We start from the raw sequence: 24,029 nt of genomic DNA on the forward strand, positions 1-24,029 counted from the left end.
GACTGACCTCAGTAAAGACTGAAGTAGAAAGCAGTGCAGATAAATGAATATACTTTTCCAAGACAAATGATTTTACCAAAGTTTGACTTTGCATAACCAAAAGTACATTTGACTTGTCTATTCCCAGAAAAGAACTGTCTGAGACATTTTTCTTGACAAGTTTAAAATAAGTATCTAAATAAAATCCCTGTAAACAAATACATAGAAATGTAGGAAATAATAATAATAAAAAGTTTTATTTCTTTATTGAATCATAATAATCTTCATCACCAAAAGCAGTAAGTCCTTAGTCATCTGGAGCTTGAGTATCTATTCACTCGTTAAGGTTTTGTTCAAACATAAGTAAATAACTCAAAGGTTTTAATAACTAAGTAATCCCATAAATTGTAGTATTGGAGGAGAAGGCTTTACTTATTATCAGCAATATATTTTCATTTTTCTTCATATAAAAAATACGTAGAAGAAGGAAAATATGTCATAACAAAGACTTGCTTGATTTTCCTTGAAACAAGATAGACACTACAGAAATCACATCAAAACTGTAGTCCTGACTAGGTAGTGTAATATGTCTCTTAGTAAGTTTTTCATTAGGCGTTGAATTGATAAAGAAGAAAAGCTTTTCAGGGTTTCCAGATGCTCATATACTAATATGTATTAGTTAGTTGAGCCATCATTAACATCTAGAAAGTTCACTGCCAAAATTATCACAACTAAATGCTGGGTTGAGCATTCAGGGTACTGAGACCCGAATTAAGAAGTCCAGACATCCATAAATTTCCTTGCCCCTGACTCTATTTTTTTTTTTCCTTACAGCCTTCTATTTGCATTTAGCCAGTACATTAATACAGTAGACATCTGATAACCAAGTCAACATTAATTGCAAAAGTACTCCAAATGTTAGAAACATGTCTGGTGAAAATAGACTTTTTCCCTGAATGAAAACACATCTTTCTAAACTTGTTGAGAAGCAAAGCAAAAAATGGATCTTTCTCCTCATTTTTCTTGTTCATCTCTATTTTGCAGGGGAAAGAGGAGGGGAAATCAAACCAAAATGTTCATCAGTTCATTAGCACCTTTCCAACAAAAATGGAAAAATAATGCTGAAAATATTTTTTTCTTCTTATACATTAAAGTAGAATTCTATATCACATGATTGAATGTGTCAGATATGGGCCTGAGGATACATTTCTGTGTATTCCTTACATTTCACACTGTGCTAACAGCCTACTTGTATAACATATATTTCTTTGACAGTGTTTAGCACTTCTAACATACCAATCTGTCACTCTTTAAAGTTTTGCAAAGATCTCTAAAAGATATATGATCTTTCAGTGAGTTAGCACCACAACAAACACTTCATAAGCTCTGTCGAACAGTGATTTGTGCAGGACTGCAGCAGGCTATTAAACTTACCTTTTCCTAGAATATTTTTATTTTTCTTAATAAAAGCAGAGAATATTGAAAGTATTTAAAAGTAGAAGCTGAAGGGGTGTTGTTCAAGTAGTTTCTCAATATAAAAATACCAGTAAGTTCTGATACATGGCTGGCATGGTTGTTTCAGTTTTAACCTGACATTTAGTGGTTGCCAGAGAAACAGTGGCTTACACAGATGTTTAATGAGAAGTTAATTCAAATCTTGAGTTGTGTTAATGATAAACCTTTCTCTCCCCTCAAATTATGACCATTTCTGCTCATTCCAATAACAGATTAGTCAAGAGAGGAATGACCAATAGCAGGCAACCTGAAGGGATGGGGATAAAAATAGCTGTTATTCTTGCTGCTAACATGATTTGAGGGAAGGTTGACTGTATGAGTTCAAGCTTATATTGGTTAAAAAAGGAGATTTTGGAGGAAGAAGTAAATACGTTTATGTCACATGCATTACTTTGCAGATGCTCTCCATCACTGTATCTATAAAATAAGACTAAATGCCTTTCATTGCTTATGTCTCAAACACAATTATTTTGAGGCAAGAATAAAAAATGAAACTGCTCCTGAAGGACTCAGACTAGAAATTACAAATAGCCTTTTCTGATTTTAAAACCTCAGAAAAAAAAGAGGTACCCGTAATAGTCCATAGCCCAGAGGCAATAGTGTACTGAATCATGTGCATTACTATATTATTTACTTTTTCACTATCAGAAAGCAAAACATTATAATTAAGCACTTTTCACCAAGGCCAACACAGGATAGCTTATATAAAGCAGTTCCCCCTATGCCAAGTGATGCTTATAGAAGAATGTTGGTACATACTCATCTTGAAAACCCTTTATTTTTTCAGACATTTTAAATCATTCCTGCATAAGGAAATGAAAATACGTTTCATCAGAAAATACACTACTTTCATTCTTCCATGCTTGAGAATTCTGAAAATATTTTCTCAAACATGCCAGGGAACTTGCCTCCAGCATAAGGCAAAGCACACAAATTTTGAGGCTCAAGAGATGTTCTTTTAAGAAATGCACAAACCCATGCAATGGAGGTGATAATAGAATGCTGAATACCAACACTAACGCTAATTCTCGCAAAAGAATAATAGCATAATGCTGAAATAAAATAACAGTTACAGATAACTGCTTCCCATGTGAAGGACATCTGGGAATTCTTACTAAAAGTGAAAAGGAAAGGTTGAGTGGATGGGAAAAGCAAACTTAATGCTTTGGTGTTTGCAGTAGAATGTGCTTTTCCGCCCATGTGGAAAGCTGACTGTTTTGGAAGGTACAATATTGTGGGTGCACAGCTCAGCACTGAGTTATAAGTCAAAGTTTTATGGAATATAAGTTATGCAAAAGTTTTGTGCTTGCTCCTGATGAGTATCCTGTTGCAGATGTTTATTTATTCACATTATTATCCATTAATTTGATCACACTGTCATTCCTGTTTAACGGATCGTCATATAATTTGGACAAGATCAGTAATGTTGCATTATTTCACCATATGCAGTAGAGTCATTAGGCCATAATGCAATTCAGCAGTGCAAAATTATTAGGGTAAGTATCATTCAAAGCTGAATTATGCACATACCCTTGACCCAATATTTTTAAATGTTCTCATGTCTGAACATTTTTAATGAAAAATTCATATTATACCTGAGATGAACATTCAGTCGGCATGTCAGTCGGTAGCGGCGGCAGCAGCGACAGCGACTGAGGTGAGTGCGGGACGAGGGTGAGATCGGGCTGTGCCGGGCAGTTTCCATGCTCAGGCCCCGCTCCGAGCAACAGCCCCGAGTCCCGTCTGGACCCGGAAGTTCCTGGCAACGCATCAGTCAAGGAGGGGGAGTAGCACCACCCTCCGTTGACCAGGTGATAAGAAGCCTCCGGGAGGGCCCTGCCCAGAGGGTGTAAGGCGAGCAAACAGTGACTGTGTGTGTCCTGGGGGCGGGTGTCACAGCCATTTGCAGCTCGTTGGGGAGGGTGCTGATTCTCTCCCAGTGCACAAGGTGAGTCGGATCGCTCTAAGAGACCCGGATCGCGGTGAACAGGAGCGGGCAAACAGGGGCGTGGCAGGGCAGTTCACATGGGGCAGTTCGCATGGGCAGGGCAGGTGAGGAAGGCGCCAAGGAGCTGTGAACCAGGGGTGTCACCAGGAGGTATTTACCAGCTCAGTTAAAGAACAACGGTCTCCACCCGGCGGAAGTTGAAAATTTTAACATAGCAGAAGTTCTCTGCCTTTAATGTTAAGGCACAATTTGTGAAGAAGGCCTGTGGCAGGGAAACCATGGCTAGCAAGTCAGACGTGAGGCATGGCTGATTAGCCATGGATATGTGTATGTGTTCTCAGTCTTCATAGTGGTCAGTTCAGATTATATTTGCCAACAGGAAGCTGGAAGAGATGTTGCACAATTTCTTTTTGAGACTAGCTAGTCTCTAGTTTATAATCATTTAAGTCATAAATGTTTCAGATTAGTCTTTATAACAATTTAAGTGTCCATTCACTAGCTAGCAATGCCGTTCAATGCTCAAGTGTCAACTTTCACATTTCTTCTTAAGTCTCCTTAAGAAGTTCCAGTACTTTTCTACAAAATGTGTTTTATTTCATTCTGTTCTCTTCTTTCAGTATTCCTATCATCTTGAATATAAAAACTATACATCTTCCTAATATTTCTGTTACATCTTGCAAAATGGAACCCTAATTTCAGTAGGAATCTAGATATCGCAGTACATAAAATATATGAAATTAATGAATTTTTTTTTGACATACGTATCTATTATTTTCTGTGTAATTTGTGTGGAGACACTGTCTATGTGATACCACACAACTTGTTTGTGATATGATATCCTCCTTCGGTGGGTAAACTGCCTTTTCTGAAATTCAGTTAGCTTTTTATATCTTTGGTTACTGCAAATTCTCCAGGTAAGGACAGCCAGTGAGGAGCAATGCAACATTTATAAAGTACCTAGCATAAGGCAAAATAAGGACAAGCATTGAGACAACAGTGGAATGAAAATAAATATTATTATGAGATATTTCTTACCAAAATAATTCAAAAATTGAAGATGAAATTCTTTTGTATAACTCTCAAAGCCTTAGTAAGAATTACATATTGCAGAAGGAATAGCAATATTGTATAAGTTTTAGGATTATTTTTTATTTTAGATTGTCCTGGGCTCTGAAAAAATATTTGCTCTGTAATTACAACAGCCTCTCCCCAGCTGCGTAAAGAATACAGCTATGCCAAAAAAGTGGTTAGAATCACTGCAGTCTAAATAGAAAAATCTCGTTATGACTCATATATGGACATATCTACACAGCCATTACCTGGTAGGCAGGGTGCATCTGTCTGGGTTTCATCCACCTGGGAAGCTGAACAACCACCACATGTGGCAGATACAGTACCTCAGGCTTTGGACTATACTGATAGGGTTGAATACTTCCAGAACAGTGTGAATGGAGCAATCTGCAACACTAGCAACTCTATGTCCATTCCAAACTTCATGTAGTCTCCAATGGTCTTTCTCAGTCCATGTGCTATGTGAATTTACCTGCCAGATATACTAGAGGTTTAGCTGGTGCCCTCAGCAACTGTACAGGAATTTACTGCAGATAAAACTTTAGTCGAAGTGGAATTTGGTAAAGGCAAATAAGGGTGGCTGGTGCTGTTAACTGTACAGTTCTCCTAGCTAACTATTTGGTCTCTAGCTGTTTGTCATTCCCTTCAGGTAACACTTTAGAAGTGTGTCTGATGGGGAAATGTCAGACTTAATGATATCTACTGAAGCTTGTACTCGTCTTTCTGGTGATTTCACTTGGTGTTGGATTATGCTGTCATATGGTAGGATTAGCGACTGCCATTGTCTTTTTGCATGGTCTTTCAGGTCTGTAGTGCTGTTCTTTGTCTTCAGTTGATTTAAACACATTCCAAACAGTGTATTGTGTGTGAAGGGAAGGTATTGCAAACTCTGGACCATTTCTTGTATTACATTTGTCGTGTTCACTGTATCAATGTTACTACAGTCCTACAATTATCACTTGTTTCCTTTACATATCCTGGAGGATTTTTTGCTGTACTTCCTGCTGCTGTTGTTCTCTTGCTTGTAGAATAATTATATTAATGCAGTTCTAATTTACTTAATGCTAAAAGAAGTTTGTTCCTATAAAAATATCACACTACTTTAATGTTATAAATAGAAACATTCTTATGTTACTTGAAAATTCAGTGATTGTTTCAATGTCCTTAGAACCAAAATTAAATTCAGTACAAAAATCTACATTTGAAGTTCCCTCAGGACCCAGTTTTAAAGGACACCCTTATACTAATCAGTGGTTTTACTTCAGATAATCAAGCTCCTCTGATATTTTTTGGCATGAAAATAATTTCAAAGGGAAGAAAAAAGCAAAATTAAGCCATTAAAAAATAGGTAAGAAACTACACAATGTAATTAGCTGTAGTATCCTTAGTGAACAGAAGAGACCCTCAGTGGGATCAGTTCTATTCAATATATTCATTAATGACTTGGATGAGGGATTAGAGTGCGCTGTCAGCAAGTTCGCTGATGACACAAAACTGGGAGGAGTGGCTGACGCGCCGGAAGGCTGCGCAGCCATTCAGAGGGACCTGGACAGGCTGGAGAGTTGGGCGGGGAGAAATTTAATGAAATATAACAAGGGCAAGTGTAGAGTCCTGCATCTGGGCAAGAACAACCCCATGTGTGAGTACAAGTTGGGGGCAGAGCTGTTGGAGAGCAGCGTAGGGGAAAGGGACCTGGGGGTCCTAGTGGACAACAGGATGAGCATGAGCCAGCAGTGTGCCCTTGTGGCCAAGAAGGCCAATGGCATCCTGGGGTGTATTAGAAGGGGTGTGGTCAGCAGGTCGAGAGAGGTTCTCCTCCCCCTCTACTCTGCCCTGGTGAGGCCGCATCTGGAGTATTGTGTCCAGTTCTGGGCCCCTCAGTTCAAGAAGGACAGGGAACTGCTAGAGAGAGTCCAGCGCAGAGCCACGAAGATGATTAAGGGGGTGGAACATTTCCCTTATGAGGAGAGGCTGAGGGAGCTGGGTCTCTTTAGCTTAGAGAAGAGGAGACTGAGGGGTGACCTCATTAATGTTTATAAATATGTAAAGGGCAAGTGTGATGAGGATGGAGCCAGGCTCTTCTCAGTGACATCCCTTGACAGCACAAGGGGCAATGGGTGCAAGCTGGAACACAGGAGGTTCCACATAAATATGAGGAAAAACTTCTTTACGGTGAGGGTGACCGAACACTGGAACAGGCTGCCCAGAGAGCGTGTGGAGTCTCCTTCTCTGGAGACATTCAAAACCCGCCTGGACGCGTTCCTGTGTGATATGGTCTAGGCAATCCTGCTCCGTCAGGGGGATTGGACTAGATGATCTTTCGAGGTCCCTTCCAATCCCTAACATTCTCTGATTCTGTGTGATTCTGTGATGTTACTAGTACAAAGATATTTGTCTATCAAGAAAAAGCAATTAAGAACAGGAGAAGAAAAAACATGCTTTACCTTGTTTTCCTTTAGGAAAAAATAAATTCTCACACATCCTCTTGTCTACCTGTTTATAAATATATATCAGACTATGACAGTCACTTTTGATCCACCCACATAAAATGCAGACAACAAAAGAAAAACTTCAGAGAAGTTTGGGTTGTTAAATTGTTATTTTTATTACTGCTGTAAAACAATGTGAATTTCAGAGTAATAACTCTTCATTCTGCACTTTTATCTTGAGGTGAGAGATCTGTTGGAATTAAGGAATAACCACTTTTATTGTTGAATTACTACAAAGGAGAGACCTAGATTTTTGGGGAGAATTTTTTCGTTTAATCTGTTTTAATAAATCTGTATTGCTCATGGTAGATCTTTCAAAGCGTTCATTTATAACATCTCTTTCTTTTTTCTCTGAACCATCCATATTTGTGCAGTTAAATCGCACTTAGATATTAAGTATTTAACTTTTTCCTTCACTTCACTGATATTGCCTACTCCTAATTTTTCTTGTGGTTTCCCTCTGTAAACTCAAGTGGGACAGGTACATATATGTATTTTTCAATATGTGTAGGAAGACAATGAATGGTATTTCTATACTCATCAGTTAATCCTTCTAGTCCCTTTTAGATCTAAACCTAAACCATGTTTACTCATATATTTAGAGCAATGTGAATGAGGACAGAATAGAAAAGAAAGTAAGCAAAATATACATTTTGAGGAAAAGGCAAAATATTATGAGGTAGAAACTATGCATCTAAGTTATTTTTTTAGTTTATAAAACCTTTGGAAAAGTATGTGCAACTAAAATAAATTATTACAAGATTTGATATAGGTGAATTTTGGACAACTGAATTTCAGGCAACTTCATATTGTTACAAATGTATCATCTTTCCTAATATTTAGGACCCTTGGAATGTATAGCACTCTTTATATCCACACATATACTACATGCAGCACTTCTGAAATCAGTCTTGAGTCTTCAATACCAAAGCATTCTCACTTGTCAATAAGACAAACTACATATGCGCTGCTTTTCCAAGGGATATCTGTGTACAGCTGTGTTCTAGTATTTCCAGTTATACCAATTCTTGTCCCAAAAGACAACTGGAGTGGTCCCTAGAATGAACCATACTCAGGTTTGTCTGGCAGAGGAATTATTATTTGGAATAGTAGACAAGAGTAAACAAGCAGTCTAGGACTATTGCCACACAGTAATACAGGGTGATACCCAAACTGACTGTGTAAGGTTACTTTTGAAATTGAATACTCCTGGTAATGAATGAAACAAATGTTAACCTATATTGGGATATTTCATAGATATTTTTCGATCACTGAGTACATGATAGCATGAAGATATACATTTAATATTGACAGTTTCTCACTTTAGGTTGGGAAAAATGGGATCATAATGATTTGTAATAGCTGTAAACAAAAACTGTGATAAAGATATGGAATAACCCTTAAAAAAAAGGACAAAATTCTTTATGTTCCTAAATTTCTAATATCAGATTTAGTGTGTGAAGAACATTAATCTTCAGCAGAGAAAATACAAATAGTTTCCACTGAGCTGAATGCAATGAAATGCAAATGTGTTTTTTACTGGAATATTTGCAAATACTTGTTCTCGATATTTCGACATCAAATTATAAATTTAATGCTTAAATAATTTAGGGAAGACAGGTGATATTCTTGATTTTATAAATAATGTAAAAGAAAAAATTCCTTATTTAAAACCTGAGTAAAAAGAAAGTAAATTTGAAATTTCCATATCTGGTTATGACTTGTTCCTTCTTGAGTGAATGCTGAGAAAGAGAGTCTTAACTTCTGCCAGCCTTGTTTTTGAAAATATTCTTACAAAGAAATTATATTTAACATATCTTAATTTGAATAACTTATTAATTAATATTTATAAGTGGCTGAATTTCTGTTGAAAGAGTGTGTCCATTCCTTCTAAACAGAATTCTCTGTGGCATATTTTACCCATGGTCTTTGAACGGAATTTCCATTGACATTAATAGGAATTAATGAAATAGAAACTTATTAAAAAGCATTGAAGGGTATTTTGATCTTGGTGTTTTATCATAATGTAAAAAACATAGAGGACAAATAAGTTTGCACTACCTCACTTACAAGTGGAATATTTATTTAAAAAAGCAGTTTGGTTTTGTGCAAGCAAGCAATGTGCATGATTTCAGAGATAACTGACAATTAAATCTAGGACAATGAAAATTCTTAATTGGAGAGAGGTTGAAACAATTGGGCCAGTTTGCTTTAAAAAGGAGATGATCAAGAATACACAATAAAAATATCAAAAACTAGGATAGTGTAAAAAATTCAGTTATGCTTATTTTCAGAGTACCTGAACAAGAAGTTCAAACAAATTACAATGTGGCAAATTTAAAAGGAAACACTTTTCCACTCTTCATATCATTACTGAATATCACAATGTCACTGAAGTCAAGAATCTGTGCAGAGCTGAACAAAAATGAGTCTAGTTTGGCAATTCCTGTGTTCCCTGACAGATGACAATCTCAAGGTAACAATCCGTAGCTTTAAATGGCAGGGAGTTGGTAGTACAATGTCATATTCAGTTTGAAAATAGTTACTACCTATCAAAGAAGACTAATATAGTTACTTGGTGAATTACACACCTCCCTCAAAATAATGCAGTTGTATGTGTTCAAAAGGAAAATACTCACAGAAGAAACTAATATATTTTAAATTGTACAATTTATTTTCTACTTTAGTATCTAGAATCAGGAACAAAATGACTTGAAGGTTTAGAAGTAGTAACATACTCACTAGCCATTTTCATAATATTAAAAAGTTAATGGACAATGCCAAGTATTCCTTTTAGACAAGACATATAGTATTGCAACTGGAAAATTAGTTTTTTTTTAGAAGGAGGGTGATTTTTAATTAGTGCTTTAAAATATAATATAATTTCATAAGAATATATTACCTTCTGTGGGTAATACTTGATGAGACAGCAGTAAGATTAAAGCAAGCAATTTTAGGCAGTGACTGTTTAAGGCATCACTGATCTTTATATTCTTCATTTCAAATGACAGGGAATCTTTTTGTAACCTTTTTATGCAGCACTAAGAAATACAGGCCTCTGAAAGATTTCATCTTCTTGGAGAAGCTGAAAATAAAAAAACTGTACAGGCAGAGTTTTCAAGTTAATATAATATGATTCATAAGATAACCAAAATCCATAGGATGATATTCTTACCTCTGTTTTGACATGCTATGATGATAATAACTGGAGTGGCCTTGAAAAACCTTTAAAGGATTTAAGAGGAATTGAACAAATATACAGGAGTCAACTGCAGCATTGCCTTCTTTGTAAAGCTTGCAAGTAGATTTGAGGGCAGGGGAGTTTTGTTAGAGGACAGAGCACTTAGCTTGATAAAGCAGCAGTAAGAATACCAACCATTTAGGTGAGCTTTGAAGAGACCAAGATGAGACAGGCTATCTTCTTACTTCTTTGCTGTGTCCTTGTACAAGGCAATGAAAGTCAAACGGAGATCCACAGTTTATTATGTAAGAGAAAGAAAGCAGTAACAGCGACATCAGCAACTAATCGGCATATTTAACATATTCACATCAAAATGATTGGTACAGCAAGTCTTGCAGATGAACGTGTTAACATATATTTTATATATAGCGTATATATGTCTAGACATGTATAACATGTATAGCATATATATATATGACTAGACTGGATTCTTCCTTTTAATAACTGTTACATAGTTGTCGCAGTTTAAGGCTGAGCGGGCAGTTAAATGGATGGCAGACGCTCTCTGGAACCTTCTACTCCAGAGGGGAAAGGAAAAGAGAAAAGGGAGTGACACTTACGGGCTGGAAAAGTTAAAACAGTTTCAATGAACAATAACAAGGAAAATAAAGAGTATAATTGTCCTGGTTTGGCCCAAACCAGGCCAATTAGTCTTAGAGAAACCAAGGTCACTGCTAAATTCCTCACTGCTTACGAGTGAAGAGCCAAAGGGGGGTCGCAGCTGCAGGGGGGAGCAGACAGGGCAGGTGACCCAAGATTGACCAACGAGGTATTCCATCCCATACACGTCATTCTCACTTTCCTATTTATCACTAACCCACTGCCTCCTGGAGGTGGGGCCCAGGAGGGAGGGGCCCTCCTGTCTCCCACTGATTGGTACCAGCTTTGCCAGTTTCCAGTTAAAAGCCTGCAGGTGTGATGGCAGGGAGCTTTTGCATTTTGCCCTGTGCCCGTGCTGGGGGGAGTTACTGCATTTTTCTCTCTGCCCTTGCTGGGTGGAGCTTTTGCATTTTGCCCTCTGCCCGTGCTGGGGGGAGCTACTGCATTTTTCTCTCTGCCCATGCTGGGGGGAGCAACTCTGCCTGAGGAGGATTTCCAAGCTCTTGATCTTGGTTTTGTACATATTTGTATATATTTGGTTATTTCTATTATTATTGTTATTATATTCTTTTTTCATTATTATAGTTTATTAAAACTGTTTTAACTTTCCAACCCATAAGTCTCTCTCCCTTTTCCCTTTCTCTTTCCCTGGGGGGGGGGGGGGGGGGAGAGGGTTAACAGAGAGCATCTGCCACCTGGTTAATAGCTGGCCCAGCTTTAAACCGTGACAGATTCATTGGTGCCCAACGTGGGGCTCGAGAGAAGCTCCAACAGGTTGCTCTGATAAGTTGAATCCTGGCTCTGGTGGGAGGAGACCCGGAGAGCTCAGCTGAGAGAATATCAGATTTCTTCCTTTGAGATTTACGAGGGGTTGGAAAGTTAAAACAGATAGTGAAGATGGTGATGTCATTTTTGAATGCTGTGTTATCTCATCTTTTTATGGAGTTTCTTTCACAATTGAGTATTGCAATGATGCCTTACCTGCCGTGGGCACTGTGTTATTGCTTGCTTCTTATGAATGTTTACATGCAGTTTAGCAGTGGGCGCTGGTCGAAATGTATTGTTTCGGTATGGGGTTTGATACTGATTTATGCTGTGATAAACTGGGCAGTTAATATTCCGATCTCTTATCTCTATGACACAATGATGGGCAGCTTTAATCGCGAATCAGTAGCAGCAACTTCATCTGCACGTTCCAGGCGTCCTTTAGCAGATTCTGTTAATGATTACACTTCCAGTTTTACTTTGGGAAATAGTACCTACTCCTTTTCTGCCAAGCTGATTCCACTAGATTTTGCGAAATTAGGATGGTGCTGTCTAGGTGGCATGTTTTTATTCTCGGTTGTCCTGAATGTGTTTCTGATGTGGGATAAGATTAAATATCGGTGCAGGGACAGTTGTAGGTGTTATGCAGCCACCTCAGATCCTACAGTGTGTACTGCTGCTACAGCCACTAAACCCACTGAAACCTCGGCAGCCTGTACCACAGCTGCTACACCCCCCAAGATGGCCACTGCAGCTACTCAGACTCTCAGCACTCCCAAGACAGCCACTGCATCTACTCAGACTCCAGCATCTATCGAATCTGTACCAATTGCTCCTGTAACCAGGAAGAAATACCGAAAGAAATCAGCTCGTGAAGTGAAGGATGATGACTCAGAGCCTTCTAAGGCAGAGCCATCATATGACCCAGGTGAGGGCCCTTCTCAGGCAGAGTTAGGGCCTGACACAGATGGGGGTTTCCTCGATCGTCCTTTTAAAGCAGACCCATCACAGAAGAAAGGTCCTTCTAAAGCAGAACTATCACAAGAGGAGGACTCGGACGTAGAGATAACCTACCACTCTTTATCCCTGAAGGACCTGAGAAATATAAGGAAAGACTTCAGCCGTTATGACAGTGAACCTATTATTACCTGGTTGCTCCGATGCTGGGACAATGGGGCAGACAGCATGCAATTGGATGGCAGAGAAGCCAGACAGCTGGGATCCCTGTCCAGAGATGGTGGTATTGATAAGGCGCTCGCAAGAAAGTCAAACACTATCAGTCTCTGGAGGCGACTCTTGTCATCTGTAAAGAGCAGGTATCCCTATAAAGATGATGTTATGAGTCACCTAAGCAAATGGACCACTATAGAAAAAGGTATTAACTACCTTAGAGAACTGGCTGTGCAACAGATCATTTATAGACACCCACGGGACATTGTAGATCCTGATGAAGTGGAATGCAACCGATCCATGTTCCGGAAGGTTGTGAAGAATGCTCCACCGACATATACCCATACATTGTCAATATTAGTATGGGGAGAAGATGCTATGGCAAGATCTAGTGTGGGCGAAATGGCTAACTGTATGCGACAGTATGAAGATAGTATTTCTTCCCCACTGCAGGCACGCATCTCGGCTGTGGAAAAACTGACTAAGGAAAACAAGGACCCATTTAAACAACTGTCAGACAAACTGTCCAAGATAGAGAATAAACTTGACTCTACCTACACAGGCGCGCGTTGCAGCTGTTAGGAGCAAACGCTCTCCTACAGGACCAGCTCAAAGGAAACAGAACACATCACGAGGTATCCTGTGGTTTGCCCTGCGTGGTTATGGGGAGGACATGAGCAGATGGCATGGACAACCTACCAGTACCCTACAGGCACGAGTACGTGAGTTGCAAGCTAAAAGAAATACCAGAGAGAATTTTTCTAGAAGGATGGCTGCTCCAGTTACCAGTGAGCAGGACCCCAGTCAGGGTAGATGGGCCTCAAATCCCTTTTTCCCAAGTGTGAATAGGAGAAATGAAGGTCCAGTCCCTGTGAGCAGCACGAATCCATTTCTTAATTAGGGGGGCCCTGCCTCCAGCCAGGTGGAGGAGAGGGACAACCGAGTTTATTGGACTGTGTGGATTCGATGGCCTGGCACATCAAAACCACAAAAGTATCGCGCCTTGGTAGACACTGGTGCACAGTGCACCCTAATGCCATCGGATCATAAAGGGGCAGAATCTATCAGTATTTCAGGAGTAACAGGAGGATCTCAAGTGTTATCTGTATTGGAGGCTGAAGTGAGCCTAACTAAAAATGAATGGAAAAAGCACCCCATTGTGACTGGCCCAGATGCTCCGTGCATCCTTGGCATAGACTACCTCAAGAGAGGGTATTTTAAGGACCCAAAAGGGTATAGATGGGCCTTTGGTATAGCAGCTGTAGAGACTGAGGACATTAAACAGCTGTCTACCTTGCCTGGCCTCTCAGAAGATCCTTCTGTTGTGGGGTTGCTGAAGGTTGAAGAACAACAGGTGCCAATTGCTACTGCCACGGTGCACCGACGACAATATCGCACCAATCGAGACTCCCTGATCCCCATTCATAAACTGATTAGACAATTAGAAAATCAAGGAGTGATTGGCAAGACTCGCTCACCCTTTAATAGTCCTATATGGCCAGTGCGAAAGTCTGATTGAGAATGGAGATTAACTGTGGACTATCGTGGCCTAAATGAAGTTATGCCACCGCTGAGTGCTGCTGTGCCAGACATGCTAGAACTTCAATACGAACTGGAGTCAAAGGCAGCCAAGTGGTATGCCACCATAGACATTGCTAATGCATTTTTCTCTATTCCTTTGGCACCAAAGTGCAGGCCACAGTTTGCTTTTACCTGGAGAGGTATCCAGTATACCTGGAATCGACTGCCCCAGGGGTGGAAACACAGTCCTACTATTTGCCACGGACTGATCCAGACTGCACTAGAAAAGGGTGGAGCTCCAGAACATTTGCAATACATTGATGACATCATTGTATGGGGTGATACAGCAGCAGAAGTTTTTGACAAAGGGGAGAAAATAATTCAAATTCTTCTGCAAGCTGGTTTTGTCATAAAAAGAGGCAAGGTCAAGGGACCTGCCCGGGAGATCCAGTTTTTAGGGATTAAATGGCAAGATGGGCGTCGCCAGATCCCGATAGAGGTGATCAACAAAATAACAGCTATGTCCGCACCAACTAACAAAAAGGAAACACAAGCCTTCTTAGGCGTTGTGGGTTTCTGGAGAATGCATATTCCAGATTACAGCCAGATTGTACGCCCTCTTTATCAAGTGACCAGAAAGAAGAATGATTTTCAGTGGGGTCCTGAACAACAACAGGCTTTTGAACAGATTAAACAAGAGATTGTGCATGCAGTAGCCCTTGGACCAGTCCGTACGGGACAAGATGTTAAAAATGTGCTCTACACCGCAGCTGGGGACAACGGTCCTACCTGAAGCCTCTGGCAGAAAGTACCAGGGGAGACTCGAGGTCGACCCCTAGGATTTTGGAGTCGAGGATACAAGGGCTCCGAGGCCAATTACACCCCAACTGAAAAAGAGATACTGGCAGCATATGAAGGAGTTAGAGCTGCTTCAGAGGTAATTGGTACTGAAGCACAACTTCTCCTAGCACCTCGATTACCAGTACTAGGCTGGATGTTCAAGGGTAAGGTTCCCACTACCCATCATGCAACTGATGCTACATGGAGTAAATGGATTGCATTAATTACACAGAGGGCTCGAATAGGAAACCCTAATCGCCCAGGAATCTTAGAAGTGATCATGGACTGGCCAGAAGGCAAAGACTTCGGAATGCCACCAGAAAAGGAGGTGACACGTGCTGAAGAAGCCCCACCATATAATGAACTACCAGAGGATGAGAAGCAGTATGCCCTGTTCACCGATGGATCCTGCCGTCTTGTAGGAAAGCATCGGAAGTGGAAAGCTGCTGTATGGAGTCCTATACGACGAGTCACAGAAGCCACAGAAGGACAAGGTGAATCAAGTCAATTCGCAGAGGTAAAAGCCATCCAGCTGGCTTTAGGCATTGCTGAACGAGAAAAGTGGCCAAGGCTGTATCTTTATACTGACTCATGGATGGTGGCAAATGCCTTGTGGGGGTGGTTAAAGCAGTGGAAGCGAAGCAACTGGCAGCGCAAAGGTAAACCTATTTGGGCTGTTGAACTGTGGCAAGATATTGCTGCTCGGCTAGAGAAACTAGTCGTGAAGGCACGTCATGTAGATGCTCACGTACCTAAAAGTTGGGCAACTGAGGAACATCGAAACAACCAACAAGCGGATCAAGCTGCTAAAGTGTTCCAAATAGATTTGGACTGGGAACACAAAGGTGAACTATTTTTAGCTCGGTGGGCTCATGACATTTCAGGTCATCAAGGGAGAGATGCAACATACAGATGGGCTCGTGACCGAGGGGTGGACTTAACTATGGACTCTATTGCACAGGTTATCCATGATTGTGAAACGTGCGCCACAATTAAGCAAGCCAAACGGTTAAAACCTTTGTGGTATGGGGGGGCGGTGGTTGAAATATAAATATGGGGAGGCCTGGCAAATTGACTATATCACACTCCCTCAAACCCGCCAGGGTAAACGCTATGTGCTTACCATGGTGGAGGCGACCACCGGATGGTTGGAAACATACTCTGTGCCCCATGCCACTGCCCGGAACACTATTCTGGGCCTCGAAAAGCAAATCTTGTGGCGACACGGCACACCAGAGAGAATTGAGTTGGACAACGGGACTCATTTCAAAAACAGTCTCATAGATAACTGGGCCAAAGAGCATGGCATTGAATGGGTATATCACATCCCCTATCATGCACCAGCCTCTGGGAAAATTGAACGGTATAATGGGCTGTTAAAAACTACCCTGAAAGCAATGGGGGGTGGAACCTTTAAAAACTGGGATAAACATCTGGCACAAGCTACCTGGTTAGTTAACACCAGGGGATCTATCAATCGAGCTGGCCCTGCTCAGTCAGACCTTCTACATACAGTAGAAGGAGATAAAGTCCCTGTGGTGCATGAAAGGAATCTATTGGGAAAAACTGTCTGGATTCTTCCTGCAACGGGCAAAGGTAAACCCATTCGTGGGATTGCTTTTGCTCAGGGACCTGGATGTACTTGGTGGGTGATGTTGCAAGATGGTGAAGTCCGATGTGTCCCTGAAGGTGATCTGATTCTGGGTGAAACTACTTAAGTCTGAACTGTATGTTGTTGCTGCATAAGTGTCTTTCAGGTTAAGACAGTGGTGATGAGACCGGAGCTAGCTTCATCAAGTGGCGTCCAGTAACCTCCTCGAGTCTGACATCTTTAACCTGCAACCCGTGGGCACGAACCATGACGAAAGAGAGACTGCTAGCCAGAGAGACTGCTGAGAGACTGCTAGCCAGATGGAAACCCACAATCCTGAACCAAATGAACTTAATGAACTTTTTGTATAGAGATGAATCATAAACTAGTGATATGTGTATATATATTTGAAAATGAAAAGGTAGTGGTGATCTGAGTATGACGTGAATGGTATGGAATAAGGGGTGGAATGTCCTGGTTTGGCCCAAACCAGGCCCATTAGTCTTAGAGAAACCAAGGTCACTGCTAAATTCCTCACTGCTTACGAGTGAAGAGCCAAAGGGGGGTCGCAGCTGCAGGGGGGAGCAGACAGGGCAGGTGACCCAAGATTGACCAACGAGGTATTCCATCCCATACATGTCATTCTCACTTTCCTATTTATCACTAACCCACTGCCTCCTGGAGGTGGGGCCCAGGAGGGAGGGGCCCTCCTGTCTCCCACTGATTGGTACCAGCTTTGCCAATTCTCCAGTTAAAAGCCTGCAGGTGTGATGGCAGGGAGCTTTTGCATTTTGCCCTCTGCCCGTGCTGGGGGGAGCTACTGCATTTTTCTCTCTGCCCGTGCTGGGTGGAGCTTTTGCATTTTGCCCTCTGCCCGTGCTGGGGGGAGCTACTGCATTTTTCTCTCTGCCCATGCTGGGGGGAGCAACTCTGCCTGAGGAGGATTTCCAAGCTCTTGATCTTGGTTTTGTACATATTTGTATATATTTGGTTATTTCTATTATTATTGTTATTATATTCTTTTTTCATTATTATAGTTTATTAAAACTGTTTTAACTTTCCAACCCATAAGTCTCTCTCCCTTTTCCCTTTCTCTTTCCCTGGGGGGGGGGGCGGGGAGAGGGTTAACAGAGAGCATCTGCCACCTGGTTAATAGCTGGCCCAGCTTTAAACCGTGACAATAATAAATAATGAATTGTATACAAAACCGCTACTGATTTCCTCCCGATGACACCCACGTCCCTGCTGATGCTGCAGGGCAGGCGCTGGGCAGTCCCGAAGCACATGTGGCAGCAGGTGGGAACTGGGTTCAGAAGCCATGGCAGGAGCACGGGCAGAGTCCTCCCAGGATGTCAGCCATAGGGGAAGAGAGCGCAACCCTCGTGTTCCCTCAGCTTTATACTGAGGATAACGTGTGTGGGATGGAATACCCTGTTGGTCAGTTCAGGTCACCTGTCCTGTCCACCCCTTCCCACAGGTGCGGCACTCTACAGCCCCTTTCTCTGTGGGACAAAGAGACCCAACAGGGACCCTAGTTCCAGCGGCAACAGGCAGTGTAGTCCACTTCAGGAAGTAAAGTCACTTAAAGGAAACTTAACAGAAAAGTCCATCCTAGTCCAAATCAGGACAATAGTTTTGCTTCATGGATGGTATCAGTGATCTAATAATATATCCTAGTTCTTGGTAGTTCTTGGCATGGAAATTTGACAATGTAACATATCTCATGAGCCATAGTGCTTGTTTTGATAACCATTTATAGCTTTTTTCTTTAATTGAAACCCACTATAACAGTTCAAGTTATTTTTTTCATACTATATTTAAATATGTTAATTTATATCTATGTGTGTGTGCCTGTGTGCACACACTCATGAGCACATCAGGGATGGGGAAGAATAATTTAGTTACATGGGACTCAGGGAAAGAAATTAAGACAATACATATATAACCTTCTGTTCTTCCATCTTGTTTCCTTACTTTGTAGATTAGGGAAATTTGCTATGAACCCAAGTGCAGGTTTGCCTCATTTGCCTCTTTGCTTTTAGCATTAGTCTGCTAAGTATACTTGGTACAAGTTTGAAGAGCTCAGGATGAGACTATGAAAACTCTTTTGCTCACACTTGTACAAAATCTATCTTTTTATGTCCATTAACTAAAGGACTTCAGCAGTAAATGATGGGAAATGTTGTAATCAAGCTATTTATGATGCTGAAACGTCAGTCAAAAGGGTACACAGTTGCAGCATGAGTTCCACCTAGTAAAACTGAATATGTGTTTCCTCAGAGATCAAACTAACAGCAGAGCTGTGACTCATTTTGGATTCTCAAGAGTTTAAAGCTCTGCATTAAAGTAGAAATCACCAAGATCTATGGTAGTCCATATGTTTAAAATTAACCAATTGTTTGCTCAGAAATCAGTTACCCACAGTATCTCATAACTTTTGCCTTATTATCTAAAATCTATTAAATCATTCAACAGCTTCCTGATCATACTCTGGCTTATGTTTGTTAAAACCTTCTCCTAGTGTTCTGTCTTGAGTACTTTTATCTATTTTTCCAAATTTTGGTTGATTCGAATCTGATGTTCTTTTATGTCTGTGTTAGTTTTGTTTATTGTTTTGCATTTGTGTTATTAAGAGTCAGAAATATATCAAGTTGCCTTGTTTCCTCTTCTTATGTAATGAGTTCTTTGATATCAATTAAGAAAATATATGAATATATCTACATCTGGAGCTTAAGGAAAACCTTGTACTTGTTTTTGTATAATATTTTGTATGATATTCAACCTTTGCATATGTGGGTACATAAGCAGATACTTAATAGACTGTCAGTAATGACTTTTCAGTGTTAAGAGTTGTAAAATATCCATGAAAACACACTATCTGCCCAAAGTTGCCATAATTTGTGTGTTCTATATTCTTCAGCAAAATGCAGCATTGATTTGTAAGAAAATAAATTTTATTTAGTAATAAAAATATGTCTTCTCCAGAATTACAGAGTAGTTCCTGTGGCAATCCAGGAGTTCCACCAAAGGGTATCTTGTACGGTACAAGATTTGATGTTGGTGACAAAATCCGATACAGCTGTGTAACTGGATATATTTTGGATGGCCATCCTCAGCTTACTTGCATAGCTAACTCTGTGACTACGGCATCGTGGGACTTCCCTGTTCCTATCTGTAGAGGTAAGAGAAATGCTACTGTAATGTTCTCGACTACATACATTATATTTATTAGCATGAACAACTTTAAATCTCTGTGTTAATAATTAACTTTTAGACTGTGATTAAAGAAAGAAAAGGCTTTTTGAATATTTTGATCTCTTGCTCACATGTATGATCTGCCTCAGTGTATGCACCTGCTAGTTTTTAAGTCAATATCCTATTAAAGTGTTATTTCTCATTTATTTTAAAATATATTTAATGAAATAAGAACTAGAAACCTAGTAATAAGTAGGATATAAATGTCTGTGTTCAACACATTTACAACTATGGGAATGTAAATTTGGGATCCTAAGGACCGACTTTTTGTCAAGTATTAACTTGGTTATTGAGCAAATAGAAGTTTGAAACTACCAAAGCAGTAGAGTTAGAGGGACTTCCCCTTATTCTAAGTCAAATTTGATATCTTAAGATTTCTATGTAGGATATCCCTTGTATTCTAATAAATATTGTAGGTCAAATCCTTTTCCCTTGCTCACATTAGAAATATAGCAGTAGTAGGGGATCCTGTTTTATGGGTAAATCTTATTTTCTGAGGCTTTTGGAGAGAAATGTTTCCAGAGTAATGAAAAGAGCTAAGATGATAAAAACTATCATGATAAAACTATCACTACTATACACAACTAAATACAATAAAGATAGTATTTTGATGAAACACTGTTATGTCAGGCAAGCTTGAGATCCTTTCTAGATTCACAGGTTAACTTTACAGAATGTAATATTTATATTTGTATAAAAAATTTGATGCAGTGTTGCAGGGGCTACAAAAACATTCCAACTGAAATTGGCATTGTAATAAATTTCTGATTAAAAAAAATCAAAATTCAGTTGGGTTAAAACCTGGTGAACCAATACAACAAAAAAGTAGTTATATGTGGGAAAAGTGTATCATTGGAAATGCCATTCTATTGTTTCCTATTCTTGAGCTTAGAGCTATTTAATATGTTTATCCATGATCTTGAAGAAAATACAAAGTTATTACTAATAATACTATTTTCTATTACAATTATTTATAACTCCTGAATCTTCCCCTCCTACTTCACAGAAAAATGCTAGCTAATAATGAAAAAGATATACAATCAAGGCATAAATCCAAATTATGTTTGTGGAGATGATCATAAAAAAGATTTTATGAGAATACGTTAACTTGTACAAAACCTACCCTTGTAACAAAGTAGCAGGTTAATGGACTTCACTGTACATCATTGTTCAAATTCTTGATCTGCCAATTTTGAAATTAATTGGGATAAAAAATTGTACTTTTAAATGAGGAAGATGAGAGACAAACTGATGCTTCCACTTGCCAGTCAGTCATCACAGTCACAGTGTTACACATGCTTTCTTTTGATACAATGTTTTTCAGTAGAACTTTGGATAGTTTTTGTTTTTATCCCAAGGGGATGTGAAAATACACAGTGTAAATTTGAATTGGAGTGATAAGCTCCCAAAGTGTTGCTGTGGTTAAACATAACTCTAGTGTGTAAGCAGAAGACTATCGCATAATAATATGAAAAACATATTCCTTTTTATTCATGATTAGAGAGGTCATTATCTGAATAGTGTCACCCTCTAGGGCAAAATAGAGTTGACAAATTGGAAAGGATTCAGGAAAAAAAGAAAACAAGTTCTGTTAGGTTTCAAAATTATCATTTTGTCTAGAGACTGAAGGAATGAAAACTTTTTGGTGTATGTGAAAGGGGATGAAGAGGTGACTTGATTTACTGCAGAAACTCATGCAGAAGGAAAATATTTTTTGGAGAAGACCTATCTCTAATCAATAACAGTGAAGAATCTAAAAGGTAAAAGCTTGATAAATAAAAAATAAAAACCCCCAAGGCATACATTGTAATACAAATTACTGAAATGTAACATAGGAATGTGACAGATTCTTGATTTGAGTTTTAAGATCAGGCATATGGCTTAAAGGCTTAATGCACCAAATTACTGCTAAGGTATTTTTGGTCTATGTCTGATAAAAAAATTAACTAATTATTTTCAATAGTTCCTTCTATGAGTCTATGTTTGATATCAGAAACATCTAACTTTACATTTAATACAGAGACCTTTGTGGTTGCATTCTAATGAATTTGTCTGAATTTTGTCTAATGCAATTATCCAACACAGAATTCTTCAGAAGGCTGCTGAAGGTGATTATGCACTAATGAGCTTCTTATCTCTTTCTCTCTGTTTGCTGTGGAGACTGATTAAACACTCATCTTTAAAGAGTTCCTCTGATAAATGTCTTACTGTTCCCTACCAATGATCCTTACATCTAAAACAGAATCCTGAGACAAAGAAGTGAAGTAGTACATAATTTTGAGAGTATATGTATAAGAACTAAGTTTTCTCAACACTAAACAATTTGACTACTGTTTTTTTTGTAGATGGCCTCTTCCAGACATGCATATACTCATTGCTCCTTTAAATATAATTAGTTGGATTGGGGAAATACAGAGTATTTCAACGCCATGACCTAGGAAATGTTATTGTCTGATTTGTTAGAAAAAAAAAAAGCCCCAAGAATAGCACAAAAGTACACTTTATTAAATATATTTTGGGTTGTTTTTTCTTTTTTTTTTTTTTTGTTTTTACCTATAGGAAATAAATTGAACAAAGTTCTAACCTACAGTATGCTTAGATGTCAGTGGAGTTAAGCTCATAGATATCTTTAGATCATCTGTGTGTAAACGTCACTGTCATCTGCCTCTTGTAATTCAGAACAAGTAAATTTGGGCTGTAATTTTTTTTCAGATCATTCCTTTTATGTTGCCTTCACTGTGAATGAAGAGATCAGGAGGATGTCATGCTTGTGTTTTAGCAATGTAATTCTTATGAATTGGTGTCTCAATGAGCGGAATTTGATTGGAATCAATAGTGCTTCATATTGCCACAAGCATCCATACATGAGACCCTATTACATGCTTATGGTTTAAATTTGATGCCTAACACTGATATTTGTATTTTTTTAAGTTATACATTTTTGGGCCAGATTTTATTAACGAAGAAAAGAGTTCTTCCACAAATGACTTCCTTTTTCTTCACTAGTCTCCTTAGAATTGTATTGAAAAATCAGTGCACACACCTAACAAGTGCTTTATTTCATAACCTGTGTCTCAGTGAACATAGTTTGAATGCACAAAGTTTTTCACCTGTCATTTGCATGTTCTGACATTAATTAAAATACTGTAATTTTTATTAGATTTACTAGAAGTGCAAAAAACACCTTAACTAAAAGAAAGCTAAATTGGATTTATTGTGTTGAGGTCAATTATACTGTGCACAACCCATGACTAGTTTATAAATAAAGTCTTCTTTCCTGACAAATTAATTTTGATAAGGTTGTTTTCAACCGTGAAACATGACAGCAGCTTTATCATATCACCTATTCCTGAGATAATATTGCAGCTTACAGTTTCTCTATAATGCAGCAAGCTAGGAATAATTTACTGAGGCTAATAAATAAGTTTACATTTATATATAATATTGTCTTTCTATAAAGTTTATAATAATTAGACAATTTCATAATCAAGGAAGTATTCTGACTTTTATATTTTTAAAGCTTTTCCTATTCCAGGGTAAAATGGATGTTGTAAGAATCTTCATTCTAAAACTGGGTTTTTTTTAGAATTCAGAAATTTCAAAAACAGAATATAGTTTTACTTGTATTCCTATAAGCTCTATTAAAATATTTTCATTGTTGCCTGTACACCTAACTACAAAATATTTGTGACTATAAAACTTCTGTTCATATTTTTAAAAAGAGGTTTTGTTTTTCCATTTGTTTGAATTGACATGTATTTTGGTCAGACTAGTGCACAAGCTGCTGACTAGGTACTTTTTTGACATGGACAAAATGCATTTCTGCTTTTTTGATTATTTATTTGGGAGGATATTGAGTTATTTTTCCATATTTTCCATATTTCATGAGAGGTAAAAGACTAAAGAGGTTGTTACTAAATTCCAAGTCTGGGAATTCTGTAGTTCCTCTGCAACATATATATATATGTACATATAATTTCTTCTTTAGTGGATTTATTCCAAATAAACTGGATCAAGATATTTATAAGCTCATATTTTAAAAAG

The 24,029-nt window shown here is 38.9% G+C and overlaps 1 protein-coding gene across 3 annotated transcripts in view; it reads left to right on the top strand.

Annotated features, from left to right (window-relative positions):
* CSMD3 (CUB and Sushi multiple domains 3) overlaps nt 1-24,029 on the top strand; it is a 790,297-nt gene that overhangs the window by 159,634 nt on the left and 606,634 nt on the right. For all 3 annotated transcript variants that reach the window (XM_068397267.1, XM_068397268.1, XM_068397269.1), the window contains exon 4: nt 19,716-19,910. In XM_068397267.1, coding sequence (XP_068253368.1) covers nt 19,716-19,910 — 195 coding nt within the window. The remainder of the gene's footprint in view (nt 1-19,715; nt 19,911-24,029) is intronic.

The sequence above is a fragment of the Nyctibius grandis genome, chromosome 3 (genome assembly GCF_013368605.1).
Source record: "Nyctibius grandis isolate bNycGra1 chromosome 3, bNycGra1.pri, whole genome shotgun sequence".
Lineage (NCBI taxonomy): Eukaryota > Metazoa > Chordata > Aves > Nyctibiiformes > Nyctibiidae > Nyctibius > Nyctibius grandis.